Source organism: Miniopterus schreibersii, assembly GCF_964146895.1.
Source record: "Miniopterus schreibersii genome assembly, chromosome: 6".
Lineage (NCBI taxonomy): Eukaryota > Metazoa > Chordata > Mammalia > Chiroptera > Miniopteridae > Miniopterus > Miniopterus schreibersii.
In genome coordinates this window covers 56,459,005-56,472,285 of record NC_138107.1, presented here as the reverse complement: position 1 = coordinate 56,472,285, position 13,281 = coordinate 56,459,005, and the positions used below count along the sequence as shown (strand labels likewise).

Here is a 13,281-nt window from a genome sequence, read left to right as displayed (position 1 = left end):
ACATTCCCCCAAATCAGTCCTGTTCCCCTATATCAGCACTTTTCAACTAGTGTGCCACAAGAATTTTTAAAACATGCACTACCTGACTAGTCAGGAGCACTGACTTCTTTTTCCTTAGATTGTGAAATAAAAAAATGATAACAGCTCTGGCCAGTGTGGCTCAGTTGGCTGAGCGTTGTCCCATACACCAAAAGGTTGCTGGTTCTATTCCTGGTAGGGTACATGCCTGGGAGGCAGCCAATCAGTGTTCCACTCTCACATCGATGTTTCTCTCTCTCTCCCTCTCCCTTCTTCCTTCTCTAAATATCAATAAATAATTTTTAATAAAGATTTTTTAAAATGACAACAGCCAAAACAATAGCTATCCAGTGTAAATGAATCAAAATTATACTTTTTTTATGTCAGATTGGCAAAAAATATTTTTTGGTGTGCCATGACATGAAAAAGGTTGAAAAAATCACAGCCCTATGTTAATATCATACTGTTGTAATTACAGTTGCTTTAGTATCAATATACATAAAAGGCAGATCTTCCCTTATTTGGCTTCAAAATTGTCTTGTTTACTCTTCATCTTTTCTTTTTTAATTTTTAAATTTTATTTTTGTTTAAAATATTACAGATGTCCCTTTTTCTTCCCAATGACCCATTCTACCCCGTCCCATACCCCTCCCCAGTCCCTCTCCCCACCATTGTCCATGTCCTTGGGTTGTGCATATATTCATATAAATTCTTTGGCTACTCTCTCCCCCTCCACCCACCCACCCTCCTCCATCCCTCTGACATTCGTCAGTCTCATCTGTGCTTCCATGTCATTGAATCTATTCTGTTCATCAGTTTATTAAGTTCTTTAGATTCCACGTATAAGCGAGATCATGTGATGTTTGTCTTTCTCTGCCTGGCTTATTTCATTTAGCATAATTTTCTCCAGGACCATCCATACTGTCCCAAAGGGTACGAGATTCTTCTTTTTTACAGCTGCATAGTATTCCATGGTGTAAATGTCCCACAGCTTTTTTTTATCCACTCATCTACTGATGAGCACTTGGGCTGTTTCCAGATCTTAGCTAATGTAAACTGTGCTGCTTCTTTACTCTTCATCTTTAAAAAAAGCTCTCCCATGTTAATTTTAGGATCATATTGTTTTGTTTCTGGAAAGAACCCTATCAAGATTTTATTTGGAATTCATTGAATTTATAAACCAATTTAGGGACTTTTTAAAATTTATTTTATTTTTCAATTACAGTTGACATTCAGCATTATTTTATATTACTTCCAGGTGTACAGCATAGTGACTAGACAACCATATAATTTACAAAGTGATTCCCCCAATATTTTAAGTACCCACCTGGTACCACACATAGTTACTACAATATTATTGACTGTATTCCCTATGCTTTACTTTACATCTCTGTGACTATTTTCTTAACTGCCAATTTGTCCTTCTTAGTCCCTTCACCTTTTTCACTTGGCCCCTTAACTCTCCTTCCCTCTGGCAGCCATCAGTCTATTCTCTGTATCTATGACTCTGTTTTAATTTTCTTTGTTTATTTTGTTCCTTAGATTCCACATGTAAGTAAAATAGTATGGTATTTGTCTTTCTCTGATTCACTTATTTCATTTAGCATAATACCCTCTAGATCCATCCATGCTGCCGCAAATGGTAACATATTCTTTTTTATGGCCAAGTAGTATTCCATTGTATATATGTACCCAACATTTGTATTCACTTGTCTATTTTTAATTTTTTTTATTTTAAAATATATCTTTTTTATTTCAGAGAGAGGAAGGGAGAGAGAGTTGAAACATCAGTGATGAGAGAGTTGTCATTGATCGGCTGCCTCCTGCATGCCCCCGTCTGGGGATCAAGCCCTCGACCAGGGCATGTGCCCTGACCAGGAATCAAACTGCGATCTCCTGGATCCCAGGTCCATGCTCAACTGCTTAGCCATGCCTGGCCGGGCTCCACTTGTCTTGATGGACATTTGGGTTGTTTCCATATCTTGGCCATTGTAGATAAACTGCCATATACATAGGGGTACATATATTCTTTTGAATTAGTGTTTTGGGCTTCTTCAAATATATATCAGAAGTGGAATCACTGAGTCATAAGGCAGTTCCATTTTTAATTTTTTGAGGAACCTCTATACTGTTTTCCATAGTGGCTGCACCAATTTGCATTCCTACTAGAGTGTATGAGGATTCCCTCCTCTCCACATCCTCACCAACATTTGTCGTTTATTGATCTAGTGATGACAGCCATTCTGACAGGTGTGAGGTGATATCTCATTGTGGTTTTCATTTGCATTTCGCTGATTAGTGACATTGAGCATCTTTTCATATGTCTATTAGCCATCTATATGTCCTCTTTGAAGAAGTATCTATTTAGGTCCTCTGTCCATATTTTAATTAGATTGTGAGGTTTTTTGGTGTTGAGTTGTATGAATTCTTTGTACATTTTGGATATTAACCCCTTATTGGATTTATCATTGGCACATGTTTTCCCATTCAGTAAGATAGATCTTTTCATTTTGTTGATGGTGTATGTGTTTTCTGTGCAAAAGCTATTTAGTTTGATGTAGTCCTATTTGTTTATTATTTCACTTGTTTTCCTTGCCTGAGGAGATATATAAAAAATATATATTGCTAAGAGAAATGTCAGAGATTTTACTGCCTATTTTTCCTGTTAGGAGTTTTATGGTTTTGAGTGTTACATTTAGGTATTTAATCCATTTTAAATTTATTCTTATATAATGTGTAAGAAGGTAATGGTGTAAGAAGGTTGTCTAATTTCATTTTTTTGCATATATCTGTCCAATTTTCCCAACACCATTTATTGAATAGACTATCTTTACCCCATTTTATGTTCTTGCCTCCTTTGTCATATATTAATTGACCATACAGGTGTGGGTTTATTTCTGGGCTCTTTTCTGTTCCATTGATCTATGTATCTGTTTTTATGCTGTTCTGATTACTATATCCTTTTAGTATAGTTTGATATCAGGTAGTGTGATACTTCCAACTTTGCTCTTTTTCAAGATTGCTGTGGCTATTTGAAGTTCCATATACATTTTTGCATTATTTGTTCTAGTTCTATGAAAAATGCCACTGGTATTTTGATAGGGATTACATTGAATCTATAGATTGCTTTGAGTAGTATGGACATTTTAATGATGTTAATGTTTCCTATCGATGAGCATGGTATATGCTTCCATTTATTTGTGTCTTCTTTAGTGTCTTATAATTTTCCAAGTATTATTCCTACATATTGTATTTCTTTGATGCAATTGTAAATGGGATTGTTTTCTTAGTTTCCCTTTCTGATAGTTCATTATTGGTATATAGAAATGCAACCAACTTCTGAATATTTATTTTGCATTCTTACTCCTTTGAATTTATTATCAATTCTACTATATCTTGGTGGAATCTTTAGGGTTCTGTACATATAATATCCTGTCATCTACAAATAATGACAGTTTTATTTCTTCCTTTCTGATTTGGATGCCTTTATTTCTTCTTGTCTGATTGCTGTGGATAGGACTTCCAGTACTATGTTGAATAAGGGTGGTGAAAGCAGATATCACTGTCTTGTTACTGATCTTAAGGAAAACACTTAGTTTTTCCTCGTTGAGTATGATTTTAGCTGTGTGTGAGTTTGTCATATATGGCCTTTATTATGTTGAGATATATTCCCTCTGTTCCCACTTTGCTGAGAGTTTTTATTATGAATGGGTGCTGGATTTTGTCAAGTGCTTTTTCTGCATCTATTGATATGATCATATGATTTTTATCTTTCATTTTGTTTATATGGTGTATCACATTAATTGTAGCAACCTTGCATCCCAGGAATAAGTCTTACTTGATCATGGTGTATGATCTGTTTAATGTGTTGCTAAATTTGGTTTGCTAATATTTTGTTGAGGATTTTTCCATATATGTTCATTAGTGATACTTAAAATAATTTTTATTTTCTAATGTTAAACCATTCTTGCATTCCTGAAATAAACTCTTTGTCACAATGTGGTAGGGTGTGTTTTTTTAAGCATTGCTGTATCTACTTTGCTAATATTTTATTTTGAATTTTAACTTATTTTAATAATTGAGAAAGATCCACTAAATGAGTTGCCCCGTTAAATGAGTTGTGGAGTTTTCCCTCTCTTTCAACTCTATTTTCAAGAATTTTTAGTAGATTGATATAATCTATTTCTTGGATATTTGATTGATCTCATCTGTAAAACCACCCAGATCTAGTATATTATTTTTGTGGGTGTATTTTGTGTTGGGTATGGTAATTATTGTAAATCTATTCAAGCTTTCTTATTTTTATTTGAATCAAGTTTTATATATATTTTTCCTAAGAAGCTATCATTTTTTATCTGACTTTTCCATGTATTTGGTGAGGTTGTTCATAGTATTTAACATCTCTTTACCTTTTGGCACTTCCCCTTTTATTTCTAACAATACTTATTTATACCTTCTATTTTATTTTGGTTATTCTTGCCTGTCTTGACTATTATATTCTGAGTTTCAGGGAATCACCTTTTGTTTTTATGTTCTTCTCAGTTTTTTTGTTTTAGGATGAGCTATTTTTCAGTTTTTTGTTTGTTCTTTTATTTTGTTTAAACACTCTTTATTAGCCCAGCTATGTCCTAGGATATATTAAAAATATTTCTTCTGAAGCTTTTAGCTTTCTTTTAAAACCTGTTGAAAGCACTGAGTTTTTAAAATCTGAATACAAGAAGCAGAAAATAGAATTGTTTCCAGTTTGCTCTCTTGTAACTGCCTGACATTTTTTTGCTATATAATTATTTTTACTCCTAGTACTATATGCTTTTATTCTCTCTCTCCCTTTGACTAGATTGTAAGATTAGTTTATATTTATTCATAAAAGTATTTAATCCCTCTGTACATTATTAGACTTTCTGTAAAAATCAGGTTGAAAGATAAAATTTTAGATCATGAAGTGCAGACTTTCTGAGAAATATAAAATTAATGTAAAATGAACTTATTTGTAATTTTTATGCTATAGAGGATAAAGAAGTTTATTATTCAAATAAGACAGTTTGTCTTTTCCTTTTGAATATTTTAATGTGCAATGACTTTTATCAGAGTAACATAACTATATATACAAACTAGGTAGGATTGAAAAGGCTAAAAAGATTGTAAGTATTTAGTAATTCACAGATTCAGTGTTTTTTTAATTACTCCATGTGACTGGTTAGATGTTTTTGTGGCATTTATTACGTTTTATTATTATGTTATTTAACATATATCACTAACACTTCAAATTTTTAAGTAGGTTTACATTGTAGTGCCTCTTAACTTACATAAAATCTAAACAGTAAATTTAGGCCATTGCTCTAATGTTTTTATATTTTTGTCATCTTAAGGTCACACTAGGCACAAAATAGAGGAAGCTCTTATTAATGAACAAGCAATTTTGAACCTCATGGAAAATAGCCAGACTTTTCAGCCTTTGACCCAAAGACTGAGTGAGTCACCAGTTTTCAGTAAGTAACAATTCTACCATAAATTTTCAGTGTTTTAAATCAATGAAAGTGCATATGTGAAGGGGTTATTTTTTTTCTTTGATTTGAAGAGGTTAATGTTGCATGTTCAATAAATAAATTCTTACTCTACTTAGTGTAAAAATGAAACTTTTCAATAATGAAGTAGCTTTGTGTTTGTTTTCTACACAGCTTTTTCTAAACAATTGTGAGAGAAAACCTTTTTAAAAATTTCACTTTCGTTGAAAGAAAACAATATTGCTTTAGGGGGAAAATGGCTTATTTTGGATTAAAATTCTCCAAAGTTATGTATATTAATAAATTATTATAATTGATTATTTCTTGGTGAGTATCAGAAATTTTCCTGTACAATTCCTTTTAAGTGATTAATTTTGGGCTAGTGTAGAACATAATGACAGTTATTTCTTAGTATCTCTGCATCTCCTTAAATGCCATTTGCTAGATTTCTTTTCAGTAATTTAGTCTAAATGACTGACATCTTTTTTAGAAATTTATTTAAAATTTTATTGCAAAATGTGAGATATCATTGAACTTCATGCCTCTTATTTTGCTTGGTGTAGTGATTTATGTGTCTTTCCTTGCTTTCTATTTTTTCATTCTCATTGTATCAAAGGAGATACAGCATCAGATGTGATCATAGCTCTCTACAGTGTCATGTCTCTATTACGTACATATCCTTTTTCTATCCTTTTTTATTGAATTTATTGCAGTGACACTGGAAAACAAAATTATACAGGTTTCAGGTGCACAATTCCACAACACATCATTTGTACACTGTGTTGTGTGTTCACCACCCCAAGTCAAGTCTCCTTTCATCACCATTTATCCCCCCTATACTCTCCTCCACCTCCCCCAACCCCCTCCCTGCCAATCATGGCACTGTTGTCCATGCCCATGAGCTTTTTCTCTTTTGTTTTTTCTTTTTTGCTCAATCCCTCCAACCCACCCAGCCCCACGACTCCACCCCACCCTGACTGCTGTTAGCCTGCTCTCTGAATGGAACACAAATTGACTGACTAGGGACAATACCAAAATTATTATACATAGTCATATTTCAAGAACATTTTAGACAGGAGTAGGAAACTTTTTTTTTTTTTTAATGAATGGCACATGCAGAAAGAAATGATCCAAAGACCACATTAAAAAATTAATTTGACATTCATACTCTAAAATGTTTTATTTCTCCATCTGAAGATATATACATATTCAGATAGATATATATATATATATCCCTAAATTACATTCTAGTTATAAAAAGAAATAAACAGTTAAAGAGAAGAATTTAGAGAAAGTTAAGGAATTGAAAAAGAGGGGAGTCATATCCTTATTTTATCACATACAAATATAATGAATCATCAACAGATAATTTCTAAGTTTGCAAAAATGCATTCTCAATGTTAGTCAAAGATCTGAGAGTCAAATATATATAGTTCATCTTCTAATATTAATTTTTTTCAAGTTTGAGGCTAGAAAAATAAAGCACTGCAGTTCTAGGCTTAAAGAAATAGATTTTGCCAAAATGCCTCTTATAAACAAGTATCTTCATTTTTTCCTTATATCTGGTTGCTTGACAGAGTCAGTTTCTTTAATGTCAACAAAGAAGACCTGAAGCTTGATATTTTAGTAAATGGGGAATACATTATCCCATTTTACAGAGAATAAAATTGTATACTAGATTAGAACAAACCATCTGCATGATCTTTTTTTTGTAATAAGAGATTTCATTGAGATATAATTCACATACCATAAAACTCACCTTCTAACATGTACAGATTAGTGATTTTTAGCATATTCATGGAGTTATGCAGCCACTACCACTATCTAATTTCAGGACATTTTTATCACCTCAGAAAGAAATCCCATAATCATGAACAGTTACTCCTCATTCTTCCCTCCTCTCAGCCCCTGGCAACCACTAATCTGTTTTCTCTTGATTAACCTATTTTGGGCATTTCATATAAATTGAACCATTTAACCTTTTGTTTCTGCCTTCTTTTACTTAGTATGATGTTTTCAAAGTTCATCTATGTTGTAGCACGTATCAGTACTTCATTCCTTTTTGCTGCTGAATAATATTTCATCATATGGATATGCCATATTTCATTTATCTATTCTACAGTTTTTGGATATCGGGTTTTCACTTTTTTGCCTATAATGAACAATGCTGCTATAATTATTCATGTATAGGTTTTTGTGTGGGCATATGTTTTCAGTTCTCTTGGATATATACCTAGGAGTGGAATTGCTGGGTCATCTGATAAACATTTTGAGCAACTGCCAAATTTTTTTCCAAAGCAGCTGCACCATTTTACATTCTGACAAGCAATGTATGAGGGCTCCTATTTCTTCACATCTTTGTCAACACTTGTTATTATCTGTGTTTGATTTTAGCAACCCTAAGTGCTTGTGAAGTAGTATGTCATTGTCGACTTGAAGGTGTTTAAGTAATCTTATCAACCACTTTCAAAGCTCTGTGTTATTCAACTACAGGTTTCGTTTGACTATCTTTTGAGCTAAATAAAGCTTAAGAAGGGATAAAGTATTCACATATACTGTATTTTAAGCACTTCCTTAGCATTAATTTATATATTTATTATACATTTTATATTTATTTTGAACACTTGTGACAATATTGGTTTAGTGTTCCTCAAGCTTAATTATGCAGTAAGAGCTTGGGAAGCTTGTTAAAATGCAAATTCCTGGGTCCTACCTTAGAAGTTCTGATTAATGTACACCTGAAACTAATACAAAATAATATTGAATGTAAACTGTAATTTTAAAAAATATTTTAAAATATTTAAAAAAGAAATTCTGATTTAGTACATATGGGATGGGGTCTGGGAATCTTCTTTTTAATAAGGACACAGAGTCATTCTAATGCAGATGGTCCAAGGATCTTTTATTTTTTTGTCATTTTATAATTGATGTGAATTGTTGAATTATTTAGAAAACTTAAGTTACTTGTTGATAATACTTTACTTGTTTTATAGTGGACAGTAGTCCTGATGAGGCTCTGGTACATCTTCTTGCTGGTTTGGAAAATGATGGGTATCAGGGGGAAAGAAATACAAAACCATCACCATGTCTTTCCTTTGGAAACACTAAAAACCCCCAAAATAGTGATGATGAAGAAAATGAACCACAGATTGAAAAAGAAGAAATGGAGCTTAGTTTGGTTATGTCTCAGAGATGGGACAGCAATATTGAAGAACATTGTGCCAAAAAGAGGTAACTTTTTCATTATTTCAGTTACTTTAATATATCATACAGCAGTGGTAACTATAGTCATCATGTTGTATATTACATCCCTAGTACTTAATAACTGGAAGTTTGTACCTTTTGACCAGCCTCCTCCAGTTCTCCCTTCCCCAAACACCTAACTTTTAGAAATCATCTATTTATATATGCAGTATTAATATGTGTCAGTAGTAAGTGGGGCAAAATAGGCACGCTTCCTTATGTCAGAACTTGAAGAAAAGAATGCCCTTCGAGAGTTAAACTGTTATGGATTGGAACAACAGTTAGAATCAACTTGAAGACAAGGAATGGCTTCTAGGTCTGATGAGAATGAAGGAATTAAATATTAAAAATAAATAAGTCTTAGAGGCAGACACTGATATTGTTTGTTTATCAAGGTAAATGAATAAGATGGCACTTTTTTTCTGAATCAGTCTCTTGTGAGCTTCATTGGTTTGAGTCTTTACCTGAGCTGTATGCTCTGTTTGTAGAAAAAATTAGGCTTCTCAGCCTGAAACACTATGTTCGTCTCTCCTTTGAACTCCTGTAGGCGATACTAAAACACCTAAAGTTTGTGTTTGAAGTTTTCACCCCCCAAAGCCACTACTGAAAGGCGAAAGAGGTTAACCCATATATTATGTTGAAATACATGCATATTACACATATTATACTGTCTAATATAAAAAATAAAATTTCTGATCCCTTCTCCTGTTATCTGGATATAAATCAGAGCCCTCTCTTATATTTTCACAGTATTTGTTCAGTTCCCTTTGCTGTCACAGTGATAAATCTAAATCCCTCAAAGACTCAGTTCCTTGACCTTTTTTTAATCTTCACCCAAGGATATGTTTATTGATTTTTTTATTTTTGAGAGAGTGCAAGAAACATCGATCAGTTGCTTCCCATAAGCCACTAACGGGGATCAAACCCACAACCTTCTGGTGTACGGGACAGTGCTCCAACTGAGTTGTCCAGCCAGGGCCCCTTGACCTTTGAAGACCTGATTTTGCCTAGTTCAGACAGAATCAGTTTGACTTCTTGACCAATTTGACCCTCAGCAGTGTCATTAAATGCCTTTTGTTGATATTACCTAGTAATTAAAGCTATCCTATGAATTTTTTTGTATAAACTTTATAAATCTTTTCATGAAATATCCTGTTGGGAAATGCCTCAATCACATCAACCTTTTTTGGAGCATAGGCCATCCTAAATGATAGTAGACACTGCTATTAAATGACTTGTTTCTCTGTTCCTTATTTCCCCCCAAGTTCTGAGAGCTTTTAATTTCAGTGTCATGTTTGATTTGCCTTCCTTTACACCCCTATTTGTTGTTAAGCTCTATCATTTAACTCTGTCTTCATGGCCTCTGGTCTGCCCTTCCATTGCCTTCCTTCCCAAGGTAATTAGTTTAGGCCTTTATTACCATATAACTGGAATGCTATGATTCAAACTTTTTAACTGGTCTCATTGCTTCCAGTTCTATTCTCCCATAATAGGGGTGATAATTATGATAATTAAATAAACACTTTGTGGTCATTTAAAAAGGAAAGCAGAAAATATCAGAACTTTTCATGAATTCAAGTCATGCTCTACTAAATTTATATTCTTTAAGTGTGGTTACTTAGGGGAATGTAATAATTGTATTGAGTCTTAATTTCAGGCAGACATTTAACAAAATCTTACATAACATCCTTATGGATAAGGAGAATGCATGGCAGTAGTGACCTATTAGGTGGGTTTACAGAGAATTTACATGTTTGTGCATTCTTTCAAAAACCACTTAAGTGCTTGCTGTATGTCAAGTATTATGCTACATCAGCTTCGGTTGTCATAAGTATTCGAGATTGGTAATGCATTGAGTAACAGAATATAGATTTAAAAATATCTTGAAACGAAATAGCTGATGCCTAATAAAAGTGTAGACTCATATGTTTAGATTCAATCACTTAGCTTCACAAATAGAGACTAGCTTGAACCTTAATTCATTCTGGGCTTAACAATTTCTGTGGGAAAGCCATGTATTTTACTTTATTAAGAGCCCAATAAGTCTGTAGTGTTTTATGATTATCAAAATGGTGAATTTAATTATTGGCTGTACCTATTATTCTAACAGATTTTGGATTTTATTAATAAAATAATTACAGTATTTATTTGATGTATTTAAGTCTGGCTGTAATAAATTGGATTACTTTTTTATATTTTAGCCAGGTTTGTTGACTATTTAATATTTCTATTTGATCATGTGGCATTTCACTTTTTCTTGTTTTCATTGTTTTTCTCTTCATTGTTCTCTCATTGTTTTATTTTGGTATTGTGCCTTTGATTTTACCTTCAGTGTACCATTAGCATTTCTTCTACAGTTTCTTAGATTATATCTTGTTTAATTTATACTTTTATACTTGTATCAAGTAGATAGATACACATTCAAATATTCAGTGTGAAATTCTTATAAAGTCACTATCTACTTGTTACTAGTGTTTGCCTATATAAATAATAGGCATGGTTTATCCTGTGATTAACCAGTGTTTGTGTGTTCTTTGACTGGATCAATTCTGTGAAAACCATACACAAAGTTAACCTTGGGGGAAACAAACCTAAAGATTTAATAAATGTATATTAGGGAGAGATTGAAAAATAGAAGTACAGTATCTAGAAAAGGAGTCATATAATTCTACCTGTATACTGGATATTATATTCTGCCTTGAGTATATACCATATTTTAAGAATACTGAGAAAGTAATGGGAAAGAAGAGGAAGAAAATGAGAAAGATCTCTGAATACTGTCACTTTTAAAGAACAGTAGAAAAAAATAGATGTTTGGTCTAATTAGAGAGGAATCATGGGACAAATGATAAGTGCCTTCAAATATTTTAAAGGTTATTGTGGCATAGACGGCCTGTATATGGCTATAGAGGACAAAAATAAGAAGAACGTATGGAAGCTGCAAATAAAGATTTTTGTGTAATATAGGAAGAAAATTACTAACAATTGGAGCCATTAATAATGGAAAAGATTACCCTGTGAGACAGCAAGTCCCTTATACTGAGAATGTAAAAATAGAGGTTGTATTGAGTCTGTTAAAAAATATGGTTTTTGCATGGGATAGAACGATGGACCAGATGACCTCTAATAACTCTTTCAGGTCTTAAAAGAATGATATTAGGACAAACTGTGATTTGGGAAAGGCTCAATGGAGACATTGTTCCATGAATAATACAGGGATATTTTCAAATTTCTGAGACAATAGAACAAATTAGGTATGGATAGAAAGAAAGTTTGTCCATCCAAATAGAAGGGGAAGTATCAAGCTAGGATCTAGTGGAAAAAAATTAAATGTATATGAGGTAAAACTTAAAGAGAATATTCATCTGCACTTAACAGTCCATCTAATTCCTCAGTAACCCTACTCTGTAGCTGCTGCTGGATTGACTCAACATCACCCTTACTACTTCCTACCCCTTCTCTAATCCATGTTATTTTTTGTCTTTCAACCCTACCTAACCTTAATACCCTTTGTTCACCTTTTTGTTTGTTTTTTCCAATTCATAATGTAGTGATCATGTATTTATGGACACTTGTTATATAAATATATCAGATGCTACCCTTTTAAAAATTACTGTGTTCTCTCTCACCTAAGCTATTATATGTATATATCTAATGACGGAATGAGGGGAGAGTGCAAGGAAGAACATGATTAGATTTGGTCATCCAGGGTATTGTAGGACATTGAGCACAGGAATGATGGTGTCTTCTAGCTTGTATAGAAGGGATTATAAAATCTGTTCACAGTAACTTTTGGTAGGATGTGATACTAAAGCAAAGTAAAGCTGCTTTTCTTTTTAAAGTTATAATTTTCAAATCTTTTATATTTAGTTTTACTACTATAGCATCGAATTTGGCAAATCCTTTGAGTCTGACATGTTTCTTTCTAATGGTCATACTCACTAGTGAATCTTAATATGCGCTAGATCACTGTGCCAAGGTACCCAGAGAAGCTCAACTGATGAAGAGGGCTCCTCTTCAGAAGAAGAAATGGAATGGAGTAGTAACAGCCTGCTTCTAGCCGGTCTTTCTATACCTCAGTTAGATGGAACCGCGGACGAAAATAGTGGTGAGTAAGCAAGTCTACTGTGAGCCTTTCCTACTTTAGGGGCTAAGATTCTATTTTATTTTAAAACTATAGGTTCACTTCCTATGTAGTTAGCTAAGTGAGGCTGTTACAGTACTGTTAGGTTTTGTCCTCCAGAATTTTTTCATTTGAGAGAATGTAGGTAAATTATTCTTTCTTATTTTTAAGAGGATGACATTTGTTAATCACTGACTTGAAGCTTCATAAACTTTATTCAGTTTTTCATGTTAATGCTTAAGTAGCTTAAGAACCTATAAGAAGTATGCTCAACTTATTTGAAGTGATAGTGAAAGCAGCACATTATTTTATGAAAAATTTTCAAGGTAGCTTAAGAACCTATAAGAAGTATGCTCAACTTATTTGAAGTGATAGTGAAAGCAGCACATTATT

General features: G+C 33.0%; 1 protein-coding gene across 5 annotated transcripts in view; it reads left to right on the top strand.

The window, feature by feature from the left end:
- Positions 1-13,281, top strand: part of REV3L (REV3 like, DNA directed polymerase zeta catalytic subunit) — a 129,506-nt gene that overhangs the window by 62,272 nt on the left and 53,953 nt on the right. For all 5 annotated transcript variants that reach the window (XR_013999033.1, XM_081140490.1, XM_081140489.1 and 2 more), the window contains 3 exons: positions 5,388-5,507; positions 8,516-8,753; positions 12,731-12,873. Coding sequence is in view for 4 of the 5 variants with exons in the window: in XM_081140490.1 (XP_080996616.1) it covers positions 5,388-5,507; positions 8,516-8,753; positions 12,731-12,873 (501 nt within the window). In the remaining variant the exon portion in view is untranslated. The remainder of the gene's footprint in view (positions 1-5,387; positions 5,508-8,515; positions 8,754-12,730; positions 12,874-13,281) is intronic.